Genomic DNA, 23781 nt, shown 5'->3' with positions numbered 1-23781 from the left:
GGTGAGATGAACACAAAAGCCATTAAACTGGTCTCCTTTATCTTTTTCTTCATCCCATCTCCTCCTCCCCCCCTGAAGGTGCCAGCAGTGTCCCTGCCTTCTTTTCAGAGGATGACTCTCAGTCCAATGACTCCAGCGACTCGGACAGCAGCAGCAGTCAGAGCGACGATGTCGACCAGGAGACGTTCCTGTTGGATGAGCCGCTGGAAAGGACAACTACCGCCTCCCATGCCAACAGTGCAGCCCAGGCTCCTCGCTCCATGCAGTGGGCAGTTAGAAACACCCCCAGCCAGAGGGCCACTGGGAGCGCTCCCTCCAGCTCCTCAACACCTGCTGGTCAGTGGAGCTCTGGGATTCTTTTTTTTAAATGTCTGTTTGTGGTTCCAGATGATAACGGTGCGTATTGATCGTACCTGATCTTTGTCTTTTTCACAGCGAGCTCCACAGGCCTGATATACATCGACCCTACCAACCTGCGGCGCTCCAGTGCGATCAGCTCCAGTGCGGCTGCCGCGGCGGCGGCACTGGAGGCCAGCAACTCCAGCAGCTATCTGACATCTGCCAGTAGCCTGGCCCGGGCCTACAGCATCGTCATAAGGCAGATCTCAGACCTCATGAGTCTGATTCCCAAGTACAACCAACAAGTCTACTCGCAGTACCCTGCTGCTGTAAAGCTCACCTACCAGGATGCTGTCAACCTGCAGGTGAGATACACGGCCGTCGTGTGGTGAACAAAGTACTCTCACTACTCTGTCAAGGCACCAAGATGCTGATTTCATAAGTTTACAATAAATACATTGTGGTATGAGGACAGTGTCGGAAACCATGGTTATTTAATTGAGTATAAGATTGTTGTGTAAAACCCCCGCAAATTGTGCATCTTGAGAGGTTAATGATATCTGTGTCATCTTATATGCAGGGCTGTACCGCTTCTGAGGTTTTTGAATATAGCTTCAAATGTCTATCGACAAAGGTTTTGATGTCATCAGCGAAAACAGAAAATCCTCAATTTGGATTACCGTATTTTCCGCACTATACGGCGCACTTAAAAGCCTTTAATTTTCTCAAAAAACGACAGTGCGCCTTGTAATCCGGAGCGCCTTATATATGGATCAATTGGTTAATTGGTTGATCCATACTGGTTGTACACGGCGCTCTGTCAAAATGTTTCAGTACGACTGGTAAACTACAAAGCCGCACCGCGGTAAACACCGGTACTGTGCTTACTCCTAGTCCAACACCACTTGTGTGTATAAAGACCCCAAAATGGCACCTTTCAAGAGACACGCTTACGACGCTATTCTATTCTATGCGCCTTATAATCCGGTGCGCCCTATATATAAAAACAGTTCTAAAATAGGCCATTCATTGAAGGTGCGCCTTATAATCCGGTGCGCTTTATAGTGCGGAAAATACGGTAAATGAGTTAGAACATTTTTATTAAATCAAATTTAATGAATATAACTCGTCGGTGTGTGCGGTAAGCTGGAGGGCAGTTTTTTGACCGCAGTAAAAATGTTGTTTTTCAAGGTTTGATAAAATGTGTATTTTGGTAATGATTGTATCTAACTTTTTTCCAAAACATTTGGAAGTTTGGACTTGAACTCTCTGGAGTTATTGGAAATGTTTGGAACACACAAGTCGGAATCAATCCTAAACGGCCACCACTGGAATCAAATTCTTCAAATACAGTATAATACTAGTAATATTAGTGCAGCCAGATATTTATCTGCAACTGTGCAGAAATACCAGGAAACCTAAGCTTGGCTACACATTTATTAAAGCTGAATTTTAGGTTCTGGTTCAATGTTAACTCGTATTTTTCTGGGTGTGCACTTAAATTGGCAGAGGACAACAATGACTGTCTGAACATTATCCTGTTTTAGATCAATCTTATCTGTCTAGTGAGTTGAATAAAAGTGAAATGTTGATCATTTGTTGGGACCAGAACTATGTGGAAGAAAAGCTGATTCCCACCTGGAACTGGATGGTGTCGATCATGGACTCCACCGAGGCTCAGTTGAGATACGGCTCGGCTCTGTCATCCGCCGGAGACCCGGGTCACCCCAGTCACCCGCTCCACGCATCTCAGCACTCGGCTCGCAGGGAACGTATGACGGCCCGGGAGGAGGCCAGCCTCCGCACCCTTGAGGGACGCAGGTAAAAAATAAATAAAGTTTTCTGGAAATTCTTCCTAATCACCAAACAGTTAGCAGCTGATCAGACTAATAAATGTGACAATCCGACATGGGACAACATCTTTACACACACAAACTCTGACAAGAAGAGCTCTTTGGTCCACACTCTGTATTGAATGAACTCCAGATTTGTAGTGTTCTCACTGGTTTTGTGTTCTTTCAGGAGAGCAGCCACGCTGCTGACGGCTCGCCAGGGCATGATGTCGGCACGGGGCGACTTCCTGAACTACGCCTTATCACTAATGCGTTCCCACAACGATGAGCACTCTGATGTGCTTCCTGTGCTGGACGTGTGCTCACTGAAACACGTGGCCTACGTTTTCCAGGCTCTTATCTACTGGATCAAGGCCATGAACCAGCAGACCACGTTGGACACCCCACAGATGGACAGAAAGAGGTAAATGAAGAAAATCAGTTAAAATGCCGTCTTTGTTTTCAAAAACCGAGAGTTTACTTTAGCAGCTGTGTTTGGTTACAACACAAAAAGAGAAAAAACGTTTTTATTTTTTATGTTTCTGCATAAAATTGCATATGACAAAATCCTGCTATCACACAATTTTGTCTATTGTCTTGCTTGACGAGTCAAAGGGCAAGAACGGTGGTCATTAGGACAACTGATTAACCATGGCTTATTAAATGAACCCTTCTTTGACTACAACAGTGTTTGTAATCTACTTTTATTTTAAGGAATCGAGAGATTTTGGAACTGGGTTTGGACAATGAGGATTCTGAACACGAGAACGACGAAGACACCAATCAGAGTAAGCCAGATAACTAACCGTCAATGAGTCATAAATGTCAAAGAACTACTTCGAACTGTCATTTTGATATGTGTGCTGACAGATTTGTTTGTGCTTCGTCTCAGGTTCAACTCTGCAGGACAAGGATGAGGACCCCGTCCCAGCTGAAACGGGTCAGAACCACCCCTTCTTCCGTCGCTCTGACTCCATGACCTTCCTGGGCTGCATCCCACCCAACCCCTTCGATGTTCCCCTGGCTGAAGCCATCCCACTGGCAGACCAGCCCCACCTCCTGCAGGTCAGTATTGCTGCTCAGTCTCTCCGTGTGAAGATGGAAGGGTTAAAGATGCACGGTCCACAAACCTTACATTTAACGGCATGCGACATCAGGCCGTACAGTGATGGCCGGCGTGCATGTGTCAAAATATGAGTAAGCAGGTCACATCGCCCAATCGGGCATCTTCTCGACTTGTCGGTGCTTGAATGACACGTCGAGAAGATGCCTGGTTGGATAATGGGCAGACTTTGCGTTTTTATTAATCTTGTTACATGTCTTAATCAGCCCTTGTGCTCAGCCGTAACATACTGTATGACTTTTATGCCTGCAATGTACAGATCAAATGACACTGAACGTTAACACAGAACCCCGGCCAGTTTAGTCCACTTACAACTCTAATAGTTTAACAAAATTATAGCTTCTTTAATGTTGACAAAAAGAGAGTCACATTTCTTGATGAGTTCTGCTACAAACCAAAAGAATGAAAAATCCGGAGCAGACAATGGCTGGAAGATGCAGAAATATGTTCCCTGTTCTGCAGCCAACTTCAGTGGTTGTTGGGCCGAGGCGGTGGATTCCTACTGATAGACAAATTCATTAGCTAGATTTACGCAACACAATATCTGTATAGTGGCCCAATGCAATCTTTGGCTTCAAGTTAATTTTGCTTCCTCTCTAACAGCCTAATGCCAGGAAGGAGGATCTGTTCGGTCGTCCTTCTCAGAGCTTGTACTCATCCTCGTACATGGCAACCAAAGGCCTGGCTGAGGCAAGCATGGACAGGAACTGCCTGGAGGTAAACATGGGCTCCTCTCTACCCTCCCCCTCTCAGGTATACCACCCCTCTTCACTGGACAAACACGCTGGCATCTGTGTTCTAATATCCACGCATAACAAGTAACGATAACAAGTAACTAGACTTTTGAATAGAAATCTGTAAAAACTATCCAGGATTTATTATTTTCTCATTATTTCCAGTGGCATTTAAGAGCATTGGAAATAATGGAAAGCAAGAAATAATGGATATTTTGGGTAGTTCTTTTTTGCTTACACTGAAATTCAAGTGTGGATATTGGAGCACAGCCTGTGGTCTGTGTCCCATTTTCATATTTCCATTCTTTTATCATCACACTGTCGACGTCGAAGACGTATGTTGACGTTACTAAAGAACTACCCTGAACTCCACTGAAACAGATCCTGCCCACCAAGATGTCTTACTCAGCCAACCTGAAGAATGTTATGAGTATGGAAACTGGCCAGCGGAGCACTGAGACCCAGTCACTAGCAGAACAGGAGATGGAGGCTTCAAAACCGGGCCCTTCGCCCCATGACCTCGCCGCCCAGCTGAAGAGCAGCCTCCTGGCTGAGATTGGCCTCACTGAAAGTGATGGACCCCCTCTCCATTCATTCAGGTACCAAACACGAATCCGTGGTTTGTGATGTTGGTTTAGCGGCAGCTTAATATTTCCCTCAGAAATAAGCCTGTTAGCTGGGCTTAGCCTGTAAATTTATATATACAGTATGTTTAAATATCATCTGGAACTGGCAGAGAAGACTACAGCGAACCAAGCCCTGAAGAAAATCTCAAATGGTTAAATATACGATCATTTTGTTTTAAATGGTATTAAAATACAAATACAGCATCAGTTTGTTTTCCTTTGTCTGTCCAGACCTCACTGTAGTTTCATGGGGATGATGATCTCACATGACATGCTACTCGGCCGCTGGCGTCTGTCACTGGAGCTGTTTGGTCGTGTCTTCATGGAGGATGTCGGAGCCGAGCCTGGATCGGTACATTTTTTTTATATATTATTTATTTACAAGTAAATATAGCGATTATTTCGACATTACCCCATCTTTTATACTTGTATAAAATGACACGGGCTCCCAGCAGGAAGCAACATGGCCATCCCAATAGAATCCTCTTTCTTACAGCTTGTGGAATGTACATCCAGTATTCACTGGTGTGTTTGCCTTAGGTTTGGCTCAACAATCAGCTGAAAGATGTATAGAGCTGCAGATGTTAAAACAGTTTTTCCTTTCTGTCCGTGTCATGTTACTGAGAAACATGGTAAAAAAAATACTTTAACATGTATTGTGTGGTGGATTATGTGTTTGCCGAATTACAGGAGATGCTCGGACAGATTTAGAAATGATGGGGAGTATAATTGTATCGGTACATTTGGTCGGTTATTAGAGCTGCGTTGAGGAATTCCTTCTTTTTTTGACATCTGCTCAGAGCGCGACTGTGCAGACGAAATGTATGCTAGCCTTTCATATTAGATTCGATGTCATAAGTAGGTTATTATTATCAGAACAATACAAACAGTCAGGCTCCCCGTGTGGCTCAAAGATGTACTGCAGATATGAATGTTAAATAAAAGATTCTGGAAGAAATACAGCAAATTTATCTGGTGACTAAAATCAAATCTTCCGGGACTAGCCTGTGGGTCGATACCCAGTCTTTGGTTATGACTTCTCTAACAGTGCGACACACACACACACACACACACACACACACACACACTGCCCCGCTGTCACACATGGGCGGAACTCACAGGACATAGCCTACAGCTTTTATTATAACACTGTCATTCAAGTACCGGTACTAATTAAATGGGGTTTTGTACCGTTTGCATATATGCAACACTATTTGAATATATTTCCATATTTAAAAAAACTGCCTAATTTCTATTTTTGGTGTGATGGTGTCCCTGATGCTGGAGTGCAGGCCCATAATGATTTTGTCATTATTATTTTATCCCAGATCCTCACAGAGCTTGGCGGCTTTGAAGTAAAGGAATCCAAGTTCCGTCGGGAGATGGAGAAGCTGAGGAACCTGCAGTCCCGGGACCTGGCCCTGGAGGTGGACCGGGATCGAGACCAGCTGATACAGCAGACCATGCGTCAGCTCAACACGCACTTCGGCAGGCGCTGCACAACCACACCCATGGCTGTGCACCGGGTGAAGGTCACCTTCAAAGATGAGCCGGGCGAGGGCAGCGGTGTGGCCCGCAGCTTCTACACGGCCATCGCTCTGGCCCTCCTCTCCAACGATAAGCTGCCCAATCTGGACTGTGTTCAGAGTGTCAGCAAGGGCATGCAGGCCAGCAGTACGTGTCATCACGATTACAATTCAAGTATGACAATACATAGAAACTATACTATGGAACTCATTCATTGTTGCATTCAATGGTACTTTTATGATGCTTAAAGCAGTCATCACATGATTAAAAAGATTATTTTTTTCGACATTTTTTTTGCACATTACTGTGAACTTGTTATATTCAATGTGTGTTTGTGTCTGTAGATCTAATGCAGCGCCTGAGAAACCGAGACCGGGAAAGAGAGCGGAGAAGCGGAGGGCTTCGAGCGGGATCTCGTAGAGACAGAGACAGGTAAACTCACACTTATTACAGACCCCCCCCCCCCCCCCCCCCCCCTTTTTTTTTTTACAATAAACAAAAAAAAGTTTTGTTGCTGTGCGAGACTGAGACAAACCTGTGTGTTTGTGCTCTACAGAGACTCAAGGAGGCAGCTGTCCATAGACACCCGGCCTTTCAGGCCCTCGTCAGAGGGAAACCCCAGCGATGAGCCCGACCCCCTGCCTGCACACAGACAAGCCCTGGGTGAAAGGCTCTACCCACGTGTTCACGCCATGCAACCGGTAATGAATCATCTGCATCCGTCAAAGCTATGTTTTACAAAAAACTCATTTTTATCAACTGAGAAACAGGTCGACATTTATGGACTTCTTCCAGATTTGCCTTAATTTGACATTGCACATTCAATTATCATCGAGACGCATCAATTTTCTACTACATACATCTACAAACTTTGATTACTCCACTGCACAACTGAATGTATACGTATGTGTGTCTAACTGGAACAATTGAAGCTCTCCTTCACCACGCTGATACCAGCTGTGTGTTTTCCTCCTCAGGCGTTTGCCAGTAAAATCACAGGCATGCTGCTGGAGCTGTCCCCCGCCCAGCTGCTGCTGCTGCTGGCTAGTGAGGATTCTCTTCGAGCCCGGGTGGAGGAGGCCATGGAGCTTCTCATTGCACATGGAAGGTAAAACCATCTGTTCACTGTAGTGACACACATTGTTCTGCTCTCTTGGCGCGTGACTCTAAAGTGCTCTGCGAGTAGACGGTAAATGATGTCATAGGGAAAGTTTTTTTTTTTTTTTTTTTTTTTTTTAAGTAACTATAAACTTTTGATCTTTTGTCTCCTCCAGGGAAAATGGTGCCGACAGCATATTGGACCTGGGTCTTTTGGAGGCTCCAGAGAAAGCACAAGTAAACTCAACATCTCTGTTTCCACTCTATACTCCCGTTACATGTAGAGTTTAACCCTTTCATTTCTGTTGGAAATAATCAGGTGGTTTAGCATACCAACCAATATTTCTCTGCTATCGACATAAATGCCTCTGTTCAATACATGCTTCTAAACAGCCTCCTCCGTTTTGTGTGCTTGTAGCAGCAGGAAAACCGTAAGCGCCATGGCTCGACCCGCAGCGTGGTCGACATGGAGCTGGACGACCCAGACGATGGGGACGACAACGCTCCTCTATTCTACCAGCCGGGCAAAAGAGGCTTCTACTCCCCTCGGCCCGGCAAGAACACAGAAGCCCGGTTGAACTGCTTCCGTAACATTGGCAGGTAATGACTTGTCCGCTTTATGGGTCAAACATTAAGGGACTTGTAATCGGTATAGTTTGGTCAGACGAGAACGTCAGGGAGTCACATCTTTAACGACGTAGGACGCAATAGGTTAAATGTTGTGTTTTCTCTACAGAATACTGGGGTTGTGTCTGCTTCAAAATGAGCTCTGTCCAATCACGTTGAACAGACATGTCATCAAAGTGCTGCTTGGGAGAAAGGTAAGAGATATCTTTAGGACATATTTTTGCACCCACTGTTAGAACCTGCCACATCCTGTTGGTCCTTTTCAGAATAGCGGTAGCTAAATGTACTTGTCTTTGTTACTGCAGGTGAACTGGCATGACTTTGCATTCTTTGACCCGGTCATGTATGAGAGCCTGCGGCAGCTGATCCGCCATTCTCAGGCTGGTGAAGCAGATGCAGTATTTGCTGCCATGGACCTTGCCTTCGCCATTGACCTCTGCAAAGAGGAAGGGGCTGGACAGGTAAAGGACCACACTGTCATTGTGTCGCACAGAGTGCAACACTAAAATGCTATCAATGGCATGCTGTATAGAGTTTAAATAGCAGTGCACTAAACCAAGATAAGAGGGTGCAATGACCTGAGCATGTTGCTGGAGGAAGTGGTGAGAAACTAAAGGCAATGCTTTTAAAAAGTAGAATTTTAAATTGACCTAGCACATCACTACCTGGGACAGGCAACAAGGTGTTCTACTGGAAATTAGCAACATAAATTACAATAATTCATTTTTAGAAGCTGTGCTAATTTTCGTCAGAACAGTCAGTTTCTGTAGAAGAGAATTGTCAAAATTGGCTTTCTTTCTGTAACGTTTCTTTCAGACTCATAATGTCCCAAAATCTATACACAAGCTGTCCTTATTCAGTGCATCCGCATACAAAATATAAATATCAATCTACGAGGAAACTATTATGATTGGCCTGTTTTTCTGTTTCAGTTATACACATAATTTGCACCACAGGACATTGATATGATAAATATACAGCTTCAGGTTCGGCCTTCTGAAAGCAGAATATGAATACTGAAATATGTTGTTCATGAAGAGTTTGTTGATGCCTTATTCTCCCCGGTTCAGGTGGAGCTTCTGTCTGGTGGGGTCAACATGCCAGTAACTCCTCTCAACGTGTACGAGTATGTGAGGAAGTATGCTGAGCACAGAATGCTGGTGGTGGCTGAGCAGCCTCTCCATGTGAGTAACACACTTTGAACTTCTGAGAATTCAAAGTTCATTACGAGGAAGGAACATTTTTTTAGCGTTCTACCAAACCTTTTCTCAAAGTTTGTCAGTTTATTGGAACACGGACAAATGTTTTGTCAGTCTCCAAAATTAGTATTCACCCCAGTGATGATGTGTGTCTCTGTCTGAAGGCAATGAGGAAGGGTTTGCTGGATGTGCTTCCTAAAAACGCCCTGGAGGACCTGACGGCTGAGGACTTCAGGCTGCTGGTGAACGGCTGTGGAGAAGTCAACGTCCAGATGCTCATTAGCTTCACCTCCTTCAATGATGAATCTGGTAAGCTGCTATGTCTAAATCTCTTCTTTGTATCGGCTTCTATTTATTTTCCTGTCTTACCTCCGTTTCCTGCATTCATTCAGATATGAAAGTTTTACGGTTTTACATTTTCAATGCAACAAAGTAAGACTTGCACTTCATCCAACAGGGGAAAATGCAGACAAACTACTGCAGTTTAAACGCTGGTTTTGGTCCATAGTGGAAAAGATGAGCATGACTGAGAGGCAAGATCTGGTAAGTCTGTTCTCATCATGATCATTATCCTACAAAACAGAGGGACTCCCTGTGACTCTCAGCAGTTCAGTGCTTAACATTGGTAATAATTGTTGTTTGTACATTACATGAGGCTCACACTGCCTCAGGGAGCAGCGTGTGATGGATGCCTCACACAGACAGCGCTGCTGCTGCTGCGGCCAGCCCTTCATTCTACAGAGTTGGCCTTTCATAATGGCCAGAATGTGTCATTCATTTCATTATAAATGTGATTTACATCTATTTTAGACAGAAAAAGGTTAAAAAGCGTGTGCTCGTATGTAAATAACAATTAAAATTTGGTACTCTATTAATTTAGGGAGCAGTGCAAGTCACTGAATTTTCCACAACACTGTCCTACAGATATTTCAGAATACAAACCTTGTGTTAACAAATGAAGCCATTTTGTCCACAGAAAGATGCTAGAGGGCTTTTATTTTGAAACAAACAAATAAATATGAACTTGTTTTCATGTCTGTGACATGTCCTACAGATCTAGACATCAAAGCTGTAGTGACGTGCATGTGACGGAGGAGCATGGGCTTATAAAGAGCCACAGCTTTGTTTAAATGATCCTTTTCTGTTTCCATTTAAGGACAACATAAGTGTCACAGTAACATCCAGTGGAGACGAGCCTTTTTAAGTGATATGCAAGACAGTGAACACCAAAGAGCAAGAATGTGTTCAATGATATAATTTCTCTTTCTCTCGTTGCCCATTTTCTTCCAACTTAATCCAGTACACAAACATTACAAAGGTTTTCATAAAATACAATTGATGGAAATGGTGAATGTGACTTCCGATGTTCCTTGTACTCAGGTGTACTTCTGGACCTCCAGCCCTTCCCTGCCAGCCAGCGAGGAGGGCTTCCAGCCGATGCCCTCCATCACCATCCGGCCTCCAGACGACCAGCACCTCCCCACAGCCAACACCTGCATCTCACGTCTCTACGTGCCACTATATTCTTCAAAACAGATACTCAAACAGAAACTCCTGCTAGCCATTAAGACCAAGAACTTTGGTTTTGTGTAGAGGTTCGACATAAAAGTCTAAAAAAAGGAAAAGAAAAAAAACAAAAACATGTTTACTGTTGTGTAATATTTACCTAGCTCCATTTTTGTAGATTTATTTTTTGTCTATACAATTTTATGAAATTCGACATACTGTCACTATCTCCCCAGGCGGTAATATTTGTTTGTGTTGTGAACACAAACGGCTTATTTTTATTTCAATTTTTATTGTTTTTTTCTTTTGTGTTAATGAAGAAGAGGTATACAGTCCAGAACATTCCTGCATTGGCACTGTAAAACGTAAAGCCCACAGCCCTGCTCTATTGGCTTAAACTTTTGCTTCCCAGGAATGTGGTTTGACAGAAAGCTGTCTGCCGAAACCCAGCCAAAGATGACAGCAGTAGAAGTATTTAAAAGAAGACACACTGTGATTATAAGTTTTTTCCTTCCCTAGAAAAGTACTATCACTGACAGTTCACTGCTGCCTTTGTGGAAAGTCCTTTTTTTTTTTTTTTTTTCTTGTACAGGGGGAGTAGGGAATTTCAAAATAAACTTGGATGCAAATAAGTTGTCTGGCCTGATTTTCATTTCCCAGTGCTTTAAGTTAAGAGTAGTAGGGATTTCTTGCTACATTGGCGTGAGAGGAGGCCGCTTACCTGTGACAAAGTTTTGACTTACACACCGGAGAGGGCTGTTTAATCTCTACTCAACCCGAGCTCCACATAGGCTATTGGGTACTGTAGTAGCATTCCAATTTTCGTGTTTGTGCGCAGTTAAGCACTAGCTTTGTTGAGCGAGTGAGTTTTTTGTGTATTTGCAATATTGTAAATGGAGCAAAATGTAAAAGAAAAATCATACGAAGTAAGGTTTTAGAAATGTAATCGTCGTATGGCTGGAAAGTAGCAGCTACAGAGTGACAAGACGCTAAAAACTATCTATGGTTTTTGGTAGTGGGACTGGAAATGTTGACGAATTGAGGATTTAGGCCAATTCGCGTGGTAGAAATCATAGCCACGTCAATATCCTGATGCTGTCATGGTGGTTTGTGATGCCTTCATAAGATTTTGTAAAAATGGAATTTTGTGTGCTCAGTTAAATAGGTTGGTAAAATACGAATATAGTTGCAGCACCCGAAACATTGGGCTGTGTTATTCATTGGGCTATGGCACCTTGTCAATAACCAATATCACATACGATACAGAAATGTTATTCCAAATAACTACCTGTAATTCTGCATAGTCTTCTTAATTCTGTCACTTAAAATATGTTGTCTTCAGAATGACAGCTACGAACATTGCAGGTCAGCTTTTTGGACTATCTGCTATGATACGTGGATTTACAACCTGGAAACTGCACATTACAAGCGACAGTGAAGGCAACACTTCTCCTCCAGTCAAAACGGAGCCATATGAGGTGAATCTGGCTCGCTCGCGGTCACATTGTGGTGGTCAGCTAACGGAGGCGTATTATCTTACGATGATATCAGCTAGCTTGCTGGCTAGTAAGCTAAGTTAGTTTTGTACCACCGCCTTAATTAGATATAGCAAGCTAGCTGGCTCCCTAGTCCGGCCGATGTTGCTTGCGGATGAGGGGATAAATTTATTGTCACCCATCATGTCGAAGCCGTTCCGTTATTTTTAGCTAGCACTGCAGGCTAGCGCGGCTAATAGCGGCAAGCGAAGCGTGACTAATCTGTCTGTTTGAAAAACTATACAAATGGAGCAGTGGCAGGACGCGGCCTCTCAGCAGTTCAAGCTGCTTACAACTCGTCTGAATGAACTGTTGTCCAAAGGTTTGGGGCTGCTGCGCTCCGAGCTCGGCGTGGATTTGGGACTGAAGCCTGAGCTTATTCCACCATGGGTGATCCTGTTAGCGGCATGCACCGGGCTGGTGCTGATGGTCGCTCTGTGGGCCTCAACCTGCCGGGCTCTCTTCAAGAAACGACCCGCTGAAAGCGTCGTGGACGACGGCATTGAAGTAAAGCGGGGTGTCGGTAAACCTGTCAAATCCGAAGAACCGAAGAAAAAGAAGAAGAAGACGACGGAAAAGGCACGTAGCATAAATGAAACCAACCTACACCCTTTCCTAGCTTACTAGACGTATCGTTAGCATGGCTAGCTGTCAAGCTAACACCACAGTGACAGTTGAATCTCATGTCATGGCCAAACCCTAGCTAGCTTCAGGCTATTGTCTAACCTGGCTATGCTATCCTTCGACGTTGTTACATATTGATCGTTTGAAAGGAATATAACTGAAAATTGTCATGGCCCTCTACATTTGTTCTTTACATGTTCATTCCAGAAAGCCCAGTCCAATGGGAGAGCTGCTGCTGAACCACAGGAAGACGCCATAGCGTCGGAGGAGATAGTGCCACATCACCAGTCGCCAACACCAGAAGTCAAGGCTACGGAGGTAAAAGACTTATGACGACTCACATCACAACATGGTTATGTGACCATAACATCTTGATTTGTCCAGTGGGATGGATTTGCCCAGGTTGTGTTTGTATTAATAATTGCACTTCGCTGCACATCATTATTTTTCGGGTCCACTTTTATGTAAGTCGCTTGAGAAAACGCCACCTTCTCTCACTGTCACCCTGCAGTGATGTAACCAGACCAGCTGCCAGTGTTGGGTTACAGTTTTTAGCTGGCAGATGCAGCACAATCCTAGAAGGTGGCTCCTGCCTTTGAACAGCACATGGTGCAGCCTTATCATCTAATACCACCCTCTGGATACCACGAACTGTGGTACTAAAGGTGCTGGATTCAGAAGATGTAATTGTGCATACACTAAGTGATGGAAATAGTGTTCACAAAAAGGACATGTAACATATTTAGAGAGTCTTGGACAGTGGATGTAGTTTCACTTATAAATAGACGTGGCTTGAGCATGCTGATGTGATTGACTGCCTATGGTTCAGTCCACATGGGGCCGCTTGCCTAGTTGCTGTTCCTGGAGGTGAAATCATGTGTGCTGTGAAGTGTCTCCACTGTTTCTTTAAACCCAGATGGGTTTTTTTAAACTTTCTTTTCTACTTTATGCCCATTATTTATTTTCTAGTTAAAGAAGTCCAAGAAGAAGGCCAAACAGGCTGTTAAGGAGACAAAGACTGCAGCTGGCAAAGAACCAGAAGAAGGTGAAATATTAATCGCATCATAAATAAGGTTTTTCGGTCAAAGTGATGTCTGTGCACTGTATCACCTTTTTGAGGAGGCCTGTCTTTTGTTTCTAGGTGAGCCACTATTTTCAGTGACCAGGGGTCTCATTTATAACCGTTGCGTACGCACAAAACGGGGTCTGAAAGAGGCGTACGCCACTTCCCACGCAAATGTTGTGATCTATAAAAATAATATGCGCACCTGTACGGAAACTCTGACCCATGGGTACGAACATTTTGGAGACACGGGGACAATGGCGACGTAGATGTGAGAGCCATCATTACAGGTATAATGATGCCTCTCACATTCTCACAAACCTCAAATCAAATTTGGCTTAATATTTAATCATTGCTGTCTGCACCACCGGAGCTCAGAAGAGAGACCGAACTACCAACACTCGTCAGCTGTGGAGCAGCTGATGAAATATAATGTCAACTAGTGTTAAAGAACTGCAGAACAGAGCAATAATCTTCTACATTCATACTCAATATGTTGTGGTAAAATGGGACCTGGGTTAGTCCCTTTTTTTCCTCAGCAAAACAATATTTAGTGTGTATTTGAACAGTCTTCCTTTGTCCTGCCTAATCCATACCATATTTCCTCACTAATCCCACAATGACACCCTCAGTATTTTGCAACTAATTCCACGCTGCACTTAATGGTACTGTTCAGGCACATGGGAGACCAAGGTCAGCAACAAGGAGAAGCGTGAGCAACGCAAGAAGGATAAGGGTTCCAGCGATGGCTCAGCCAGTCCTGGAGGAGAGGACACGCGTGCAAGCGCTCCTCCAGAGCCCAAGGCCTCCACAGCCCCCACGTCTGGGAGCCAGAAGAAGAAAAAAGGTGGCTTTCAAAAGACGTAACTCTAAAAACCATGTATAGCTTCATTTAGGCTGTGATTTGCTTCTTTTGGATCAAGGAATGAGTTAGCAATAGTGTTGTGCTTTTTTTTTTTTACTTGTATATTATCACCCAAATCACAAACCCTCCAGGCCATCTTGAGCAAACAGCTGAATATGGCACCTGGAGAGAGATGTTGTTCTGTATAAGCTGTTGCGTTTGGTTGGTCTCTTGACATGACGGACTATAAATACATGGATTTAATTGACTCCCAGAGTGAGTTTTCCCTGAGGTGTGTGTGCGCTGAGTTGTGTGCGTGCTCCCTTCATTAATAGGCTCTCATGGATAGTGTACTTGACATATATTGACCTTTTATATTCCTCTCAGGAGAATCTGCAAAAGTGAAGTCAGAGAAGATTGAGGCTGTTGTACCTCAAGGTAACTATCAGCAGAGAATGCTTCCCCCATCGACTGGTTATCTGTTCAGAAAGACACCCACACTGATCTCATTTATGCAAAAATCTTTAATTGACCAAAAGTTCACACGCTTCACTGGGAACTCTCATATTGGATGTGTTGCCAACTCGATCTTTGTTTATTCCGGCGGAGTCTGAAGTTTCTCTCTTGGTGTTAGTTAACAGCAGTGAGGCGGTAGCGGTGGCTGCTGCTGTGAGTGACGCGGCTGTAAAGGTTCCTGCTCCGAAGACGGGCCCCTGGACAACCAGCAGAGAGCCAGCATCGCTGTGGGGAGCCGAGATTGATGGTAAAAAGGTTTTACCACGGAAACCTACATGTGTTGATGTAAAAGTTTTATGGCATTCTATGAAGCAGTTATCGGCTGATAAGCTCTATATCGGCTTTCAGTGCCAGAGGTGGCGATCCTAACGTCACATTTAATAGATGGATACGGTATTAGCAGATAAGACCAAGCCACTCAAAAGTCTATTTCTTAGTCACTGTTGTAATACAACTGTCAGAACTTGATTTATAAAACAGTAAAACTATAACTTATCTGAGGTTCAAAGTTCATTCTTGGCCTTGGAACCAACAGAAAACGATTTCACCTCGAGGCTCATTTAGTGGGCGGGCTCATATCCCATGATCTTCATCTACAATTCAAAGACACCGTTTGGACTGCTTTGTGTCTGATCCTGTATTTTATTCTTGAATAGTATGACGGTTTGATGAAACGTGGTAGTGTTAACCGCAGTCCATTTTAATTTTGCTCTATTTTTTTAAAGATAAACTTAAATGTTTTAAATTGAATTGTACGTGTTCTCCAGGTGAGAATTTCAGCAAGTAGAACTTTACTGTTTGTAGAGCAACACTGGGTTTTCCTCCCAGTTCCTGTAGTGACTAATACATGATTGATCAGAATTGATTGGCATCATGTCAAAAGCTACACACTTATAGCCGAGTTTAACTCACTGATGCACTGATTTGATAAGTTAATTGTGTTAAATATTGACATCATAGCATCTGTGGACTGTGTGTTTCAGACTCGTGGACTGTGATTGACAGGGGGATGGCCCCAACGGAGCGAAACCTGGTGTCTTTAGCTGGACTGGCTGTTGGTACCGCTGGTGAGTATACAATAACAACCGGTGATGTGGCGAGTGGTGGTTTATCCTGGCTCACACCTCTAGATGGCACAGTTGTCCGAAGTCTCCCTTGAGGACGGCAGGTTGAGTTGTTGGTCTTGTCTCTGCAGAGCCTCAGCCTGTGAGCAACCTGTCCTGGCTCAGTCAGCCCCGAGTGGACGACGAGTGGTCTGGACCCAGTAAGGACAACAAAGCTTCTCTATCTAACGTTGCTGTAGCTTTATAGTCGCGCTACTCCTTCACACTTGTATCTATTCGCTGATGGTGTTTGTGTTTCTCAGGTGGAGGGTCAGTGGACCCGAGCTCTGACTGGAACGCCCCCTCTGAAGCCTGGGGCAACTATGAAGAGCCCACTCCTGAGCCCCCTCCTGCACTGGAGCAGCCCTCTCCTGAGCCCGCCAAGGTTGATCTGATGATTGGAGCGGCTGTAAGTAAAACTAAGCATTATGGTAGTTTTCCTGGAAGTTTAAAAACATAAAAAATAACAACCTAGTAATGAATGACTCCTCTGGCTGCGGTTCCCAGAGCAGCTGTCCCGGTTCTCTGCCCTGACTGTGGTCCTGATGCTCATAGTAGAGACTCAACACAACATACTACACACGGCAGACATTTTGTCATGTCCTAGCATAATAAACGCTGGTGTGATTGATATCATGAATGATTTGAATACAACAAATTGAATCGTTATTATGATAATGAACATAAATGTATTTATAGTGACGTGTTCCTGTTTGTCAATGCTGTTTTTGGTACGACCACCAGATGGTGCCAGAGCTAGATTTTCAAATCCTGCAGTTAGATCGCCTCATCAATCTGACATTGCACTCCCATCACTTTATCACATTCATGATAGACAGTTTACAAAAAAACCTACTAGGCAATATAGATTGACGAATATAAATAGGATTCAGATTAAAATAGAGTTAAAAAAAAAAAAAAAAAAAAAAAGAGTTTACCACAGATATCAAATATAATAGAGCTGATCTAACCATGGAGGTCTGTGAAATGAACTCCACACTTCCGGATCTTTTTCATTCTCAAAGTTGTAGTCTGCAGCCCTACCTGAGGCAATTCATCACATTTTACACAGGTTTCTCTGGAGCCACACAAGGCTTTCTACAACTTAGTTCACATACAGTAGTGCTCCTCAAGACCTGTCAACACACTCGGGTGTGTCAAATCTCTGGAGCTGCCCTTTTAAGTTGAGGCAAAGGATTTAGCAGCAGTGGTGATGTGGGTACAGGAAACCCCTGTAGTTTCAGGCAGACGGTCATTGCACGAAACATTTTGATTGTTGTATTTTGATCATTTTATATGTTTATTAAAAATGTAATATATAATAATATTAATGGAAAATATTTCTTCTGCTCACCCACACAGTTAACTTTACAGTTGGACCACTTAAGACTGTGGATGTATACGGTCTAAAAGACCCTTTTCAGTTAGCGTTGTCACAGCATTAGAGCAGCTGCAAATAACTTCTCATTTGATATTTAACATAAATGTGACGTGTGTATTGCTGTCGGCCACGGGGCCATTTTTCTAGAGAGTTCCTAAACCCGACACACAGTGGCTTAACAATGAGTGCTCTGCAGAGCTGAAGTCTCCCTTCATCCCATTTGAAGTGGAGATTCTGCAGCTCTTGTTCAGAATGTCATTGTCGGCCTGTTTTGCTGTTTGTGTGGTCCTGTTTTCCGTAAACCTAATCCATGTGTTTTTGTCAGGACGATGATGAAGACGAGAAGGACAAGGGAGAGACTGCTGCTGATGGAGCGGCTAAAACTAAAAAGAAGAAGAAGAAGAAGAAGAAGGCTGCCGAGGAGGAAGAAACAGCTGGCCAGGTAACTGCTAGAGACAATAACACAGACTGCAGAAATGTTAGTTTTTTTCAATGTACAAGGCTTTGTGGCCGTGTACTTCTACATGTATACTACCGGGTGCATCCAGCCTGTATAATCCCATAATAATAAATGCCTAAGCACTGATTATTACATGGAAGACTTCTCTCGTAGCTGTTTTGTTTTGTTTCACACGCAAAGATAGTTATTTTTTTCTCTTGGCCCTATTGATCAGCTGATTCATATTGCAGTCTTTGACATTTTGTTAAGTTTATTTTGAATTCGCTGCACAGTTTGGTGTAAAACTTTGCTTGTGTCCTGTGAAGGGGGAGGAGCCAGAGAAGGAGGCAGCACCCGCAGCCTCTGTGAAGAAGCAGCCAGCCGCTCAGGTCAATGCTGCTGCCGTCCAGCCTGTCAAAGCAGCTGCTGTCGAGGTCAGTGGTGCCGAAATCTGACCTCAGATCATCTTCACAGCATTTTTCTGCAGAACATTTTCTGTCATATTTAAAATCGTTGATTAACGGCCTCGTTCATTCATCTCTTGCTGAGGAGATCTAAAGACTAAACAAAAAAGGAAAATATTCCATTTTTCTTGTAGGTGCGAGTGGAGCAACCAGTGAAAGACAGCGTATCCCAGAAACCCCCTGTCACACAAGTGCCACAGAAGCCAACTGATGGAGAGCCCACTGCCAAGCAGAACAACCTTTCTGCTCCAACACAACAAAGTAAGCGCAATATATACCCCATATATATATATACCCCAACAATGGGGGCCCACTATTTAAGGCTAGATACGTCAGTCAGACAGGTTGTGTCGTTAGTCATTTATGGAGGTGGACGAAATGACTGAGGCTTGAGTAATATTACTGGCAGATGTCCGGTCTGTCATTTTTCAATGCCCCAACCAGCTTTCTTTATTAGCTTCTTTATTCACTTTAGTCATTAGTTCAGCTTTTTAAAACTGGAATGCAACAACAGACATTAGGAACTTGGGATATTACGTACTGATGCAACTTTAAATGTATAAACATGTATATTTCAAGTCTTTACATCTTCCTTTTTCTTTACTTCAAAACCTGGAATTCTGAGACAGATTTTATGCCAGATTACATGTCCTAAATATTTAGTGTTTATCAACGATGTCTATCAACAGATCTTCTCATACCACCATAACAACAGTCCTATCTGTATTCTCCAGAGGTTCCCAGTAGTGTGTGTTGTAATTCCCATTTATCATGAGTTCTCTAAACCATTACTGGGTTTAGTAGTAATCTCTTAATTGTAGATTCCTAAACGAGACTCTCTAATTACTTTTCTATATTTCCTTTTTTTTTTTTTAAATATGGATTGCTCCATTTCCAGTAATAGTGCATATTTCCATGATACCTGTAAATGCCCATTGTTTTAGTCTCGTATAAATTGTCTGCTCTGCTGAATTTGAGAACATAGGCCGACCTACTGAGAACAGTTTTTATATAACTTACTTGGTTGTGAGTTAAAGTTTTAGTGTTATTTTACCAACCATCTTATTTCATATACATGGTGTACATTTACCTCGCTTCAACTCGCTGCTCCTCATGCCTACTAAATTATATCTAAACCAGAAAAATCAGAGTTAATGATGCAAAGAGTTTGTTATGTAAGCGGAGCCAGAGGCCATGTGAATCACTCGTTCTCACTCTGGCTTTTTGTGTCTCCACAGAGAAACCTGAAGAGAGCCAAGCGCCCAAACCAGCGAAGAAGAAGAAGGCGAGGAGAGAGACATGAGACGGAGTCCCCTCTGCAGACCTCTGTATGCAAAAGACTTCATATCCCGTTTATGCAACACCTTTTGTGACAAGAACTTTGAACTAAGGTCTTCATGATGGACTTGAACCTTGAAATGAAACAACTTTTATACACGTCGAGTGTCAGCCGGTGGATCGTTGAAAACTGAACCTAGATGCGGTGCAATCTAACGTAACGCGGTGTTAATGATTTTTAAGTATGCATTTGATACTCTTGATTCTGTCTTCTAATTCCACTGAAATCAAATAAGTGAAAGAGCTGTATTGTACTAATTAGATGTAGAAAATACTGATCTTGTTTAGAAGTCTTGATGTTGTGGTGGCTAACGACTGGAGTTTCCCGTGTAGTGAATGAAAACCGTCGACACGCTTCAGGTCACTGGGCCATGATGTCGAGTTGGCCTTTGCTTTTGCAGTCTTTTATTTTGCTCGTACATTTCAGTCAGCCGCGACGGTACCGTGAGCGCTGTTGGTCGAAAAGAGCCGAGCGATCAAATGTTCATGTCAACGCGGCGTGAACATTTTCGACGTATATACGAGACAGACGAGGGAATCATGTGTGCTCTGCATTTTTTATCTGTGACTACAACATTTCAATGGACTCCGTCCATCTGGTTTGTCCCGTGTCCGATGTTGTGCTGCAGTGTTTCCTCGCCGTGTTTACTATCTGTGACTGCTTTGTGGGCAGAGCCGTGTGGGAGCTTCCGATCGTAGACGTACCGTTGCAGTGTCATCAGCCTCTTTATCATTTTCCACCTCTGGTTGATTCAAACGTCTTCGGAAGCTTTTGTAAAACCAGTTTGTAATAAAAGAAAAGCTAAAGCCATATGTAAAAAGACTAAATAAAGGCCAGTTTTTCTATGTTTGGGCTACTTTGTATTGCAGTTTATTTTGGGCCAGTAACCCGCTGTTGTGTGACATTAAATGAAACCGGATGACGGTGGATGAGACATCATTGACTTTAATTTAGATCAGAGCAGACAGCTTTTCATTAGCTGTCAGGTTGAAGCCTTGAGGTGAAAGCTGAGTGTGTTTCTCTTTCATCTTTCTGGCACATTCAGCTTTGTCTTTCAATGTTTATATTCAGAACTGGCGGCAAACAATGATTCACTTTATTAAATTACTGATTATTTTTTTTCTACTATTGAATTAATTGCCTTGGTAAAAAGCAAAAGGTATTTCATACTTTCATATTTCAAAAATATAATAAAATTCAAAGTGCCTTACAGACATTTTAGCTTAAAGTCTAAATGATTAAAAGACAGCGGGAGCATGTTTACAAATGTAGACACAATCCTGATATAAACAAAATGAAAGACATAAAAACTAAATGAAAGCAATAAATAATAGTTGGCAGCGGGAGTTAACAGGATGTTGGTGTTGACCCTATGGTCATTTGTTACACAAGTTTGTTTGTCTTTGCGCTTTCATATCAGGCCTATAATACTTTGATATTCCAACTGAAACATTACGGGTAAAGGTGGTGGTATTAATATTTACCCATAGTGTTAATACTTGGTAGTACTTCCCTGTGTTATTTTTAGCCCATAGTATTATAATATATTCTAGGATACCTACAGTACGAGATATTGAGTTTTGGGGTCCACTCAAGTGAATTTGTAGGCTTTTGACAAAAAGCCTACAAATATAGTTAAACCCTAAAAGCTTAACGAGAAAATGAACATCCTTCATCTAAACATTTAATTATTCTGATGAGGTTTGTACCATAATTCTTTCATTTAAAAGATTCAGAAAACTAAATAATAAAATAATGAGGTTCACAATAAAACACTGTTGCTGCAACGTTTGATCTTGAATCACGCAGAGAACCTGACATGTAGAGGGCAGAAAGGAGCACCGACACAGTGAAAAGTGAAAAAGTCACTTTACGCCAAAGAGTAAAATGTACAAGTAAAACCACACATTTCAGTTATTTCTTTCTATTGACAATGACGCACACATGTACCTGAATGACCGCTCTGAGTACGTTCTACGTTCAAACGGTAGGAAAAGACGAGGATGAAGTAAGTGAAGAAACTCGCTCATCTTCAGTTTTGGTCCGGAAAACTCATCTAATATTATCTGAGAAGAGAAGCACGATATAAGAATTTACTACAATCTCTACAAAAACAAATGTTCGACATACTTTATTATGACTTTTTAAAAACACCTTTTTGAGATACTGTCCATTGAGTTTTTGGGGCATACTATACTATAGCTTAGTTGTTTTTTAATACATCTTTTTATAAAAAATCAGATCAAAATGTATTTGTACAGCACATTTTAACACACATATGAAGACTTTTTTAAGACTTTGTTGGACATACTTTACTAGGACTTCTTTGGTACATTTTATGACATATAATACGAGGACTTTTTGACATACTAGGACTTTTTTTCTACAAACTATACTATGACATTTTTGTACTATTTTTGGACATACTAAACAGTTACTTTTTTGGACATACCATACTATGACACTATTGACATTCTACACTGTGGCCTTTATAAGACTTTTTTCAGACACACTGTACAAAGACTTTTAAAAAACTTTTTTCAACATATGCTATGATTTTTTTCGTTAAATTATATCGTTTTAAATACTTTTTTTGTTTACATACTATCGACTTTTTAAAGAAACATATATTACCTCTATCTTTTTCAGGATGTCTTTTGACATATACTGTCTTTTTTCGCCAAAACTATGAACGTCTGGCATACTATACTATGGCTTTTCTTAGACATTCAATGCCATACTATACTAAGACTTTTTACAACATACAATACTATGACTTTTTTGATATACTATTATGACTTTTTTTAGGACTTTTTAGGACATATACTATGACTTTTCTATGACTTAATGGCCCTCTTATATAAATAACAAAAAGGACTAGAAAGAACATTCCCACTCAAATGAAGAAATGCTATCCTTTTCCAGATTAAGGTATTTTATTCTCTGGTGTTAGAATTTATTATAGGCTAAACTCTACCCTTAGTGTGGTTATTCCAGATGTGCCGCCAAGATGTCATTTTTCCGCGCTGTATTAGTGCTTTTGCTCCCGATCTCCCCCAAAAAATTCTAAAATATCATGATCATTTTTGTTTAATGGACTTTTTGCTAGTTTATCCTCATTTCGCTTTTATTTTATTTTTTACAATGAGCCAGTATATCCAACAGACATGAGCATCTATAGTTGCTGTAAATTCAATTAGGACAGTTTCTAGTCTACAGCTGTTTTCATCTGGATCAAACAGTCACGACGTGCAAATACACATAATACAATCTTTACTGGATAAAGGTATGTCTTTGTGAAACTTTACTATTTCTTATAACCAAATAATCACAACTGTGGCCAAATAAGAGTCTGCACTTTAGTATTCGGGCAGGACATTTACATGATTGTTTCCAATAACATGAGTTGGGTATGTTTTATATCTTTGTTTATATTTGGAAACTAGACTGTAATTATAATGATTTCTGGATGTTAGAGAAATTATCTCATTTACATTATGACACTGCAATATTTTACCTGCTATGTGCCCGATCAACTTTGTGTGTTTGTTTCTTATTTGATTAAAACTATATCTGCCCAATGTACCCCTCTATGAAGTCATTTTGAGCATCATAATCTAACCAGTCATTCGATGGCCTTTTTATTGTCTATTTGAATACATGATTTCTAATTCTGTAAATGATCCTCTCCAGTTGATTCTGTTTACTGTTAACGTATTATTGTTTTAAGGAGTTTATACCATAATTATATGTTTCATCGCTGCATTTCTGAGGATCCTGTATGTGTAATGGTCCCTTTTGATAGTTAGTTCAGGTGTTGTCATGCCAAAATAATACATTTTGGTATAACTTCTTATTTAAT

General features: G+C 42.1%; 2 protein-coding genes across 18 annotated transcripts in view; both read left to right on the top strand.

The window, feature by feature from the left end:
• Window positions 1-11243, top strand: part of ubr5 (ubiquitin protein ligase E3 component n-recognin 5) — a 31774-nt gene extending 20531 nt beyond the window's left edge. For 13 of the 15 annotated variants that reach the window (XM_076096558.1, XM_076096557.1, XM_076096550.1 and 10 more), the window contains 21 exons: window positions 79-336; window positions 436-704; window positions 1949-2160; window positions 2362-2595; window positions 2886-2959; window positions 3064-3236; window positions 3898-4047; window positions 4410-4627; window positions 4886-5006; window positions 5983-6355; window positions 6526-6613; window positions 6738-6882; window positions 7159-7289; window positions 7456-7516; window positions 7698-7879; window positions 8016-8100; window positions 8212-8367; window positions 8977-9090; window positions 9270-9414; window positions 9563-9648; window positions 10486-11243. In XM_076096558.1, the coding sequence (XP_075952673.1) occupies window positions 79-336; window positions 436-704; window positions 1949-2160; window positions 2362-2595; window positions 2886-2959; window positions 3064-3236; window positions 3898-4047; window positions 4410-4627; window positions 4886-5006; window positions 5983-6355; window positions 6526-6613; window positions 6738-6882; window positions 7159-7289; window positions 7456-7516; window positions 7698-7879; window positions 8016-8100; window positions 8212-8367; window positions 8977-9090; window positions 9270-9414; window positions 9563-9648; window positions 10486-10698 (3488 nt within the window). In that variant the 3' untranslated portion in view covers window positions 10699-11243. The remainder of the gene's footprint in view (window positions 1-78; window positions 337-435; window positions 705-1948; window positions 2161-2361; window positions 2596-2885; window positions 2960-3063; window positions 3237-3897; window positions 4048-4409; window positions 4628-4885; window positions 5007-5982; window positions 6356-6525; window positions 6614-6737; window positions 6883-7158; window positions 7290-7455; window positions 7517-7697; window positions 7880-8015; window positions 8101-8211; window positions 8368-8976; window positions 9091-9269; window positions 9415-9562; window positions 9649-10485) is intronic. The other 2 variants (XM_076096552.1, XM_076096561.1) reach the window with 1 other exon arrangement.
• Window positions 11244-12100: 857 nt separating this feature from the next.
• On the top strand, window positions 12101-20766 carry LOC142955157 (protein LYRIC-like). Of its 3 annotated transcripts, none has more exons than XM_076096564.1 (13): window positions 12101-12725; window positions 12978-13088; window positions 13740-13815; window positions 14510-14680; window positions 15068-15115; window positions 15312-15440; window positions 16177-16260; window positions 16389-16457; window positions 16560-16705; window positions 18003-18119; window positions 18443-18550; window positions 18715-18841; window positions 19819-20766. In XM_076096564.1, exons 1-13 carry the CDS (start codon window positions 12393-12395, stop codon window positions 19881-19883), a joined length of 1584 nt encoding a protein of 527 aa, XP_075952679.1. In that variant the 5' UTR covers window positions 12101-12392; the 3' UTR covers window positions 19884-20766. The 3 variants fall into 3 exon arrangements, with proteins under 3 accessions (XP_075952679.1, XP_075952678.1, XP_075952680.1); XM_076096563.1 differs by having other exon boundaries at window positions 15065-15115; XM_076096565.1 differs by lacking the exon at window positions 14510-14680 and having other exon boundaries at window positions 15065-15115.
• The last annotated feature ends 3015 nt before the right edge of the window (window positions 20767-23781 follow it).

This window comes from Anarhichas minor, unplaced genomic scaffold (assembly GCF_050575085.1).
Source record: "Anarhichas minor isolate MPS153535 unplaced genomic scaffold, ASM5057508v1 ptg000022l, whole genome shotgun sequence".
Classification (NCBI taxonomy): Eukaryota; Metazoa; Chordata; class Actinopteri; order Perciformes; family Anarhichadidae; genus Anarhichas; species Anarhichas minor.
The sequence above is the reverse complement of the archived record's forward strand: the minus strand, read 5'-3'. Positions and strand labels throughout refer to the sequence as shown.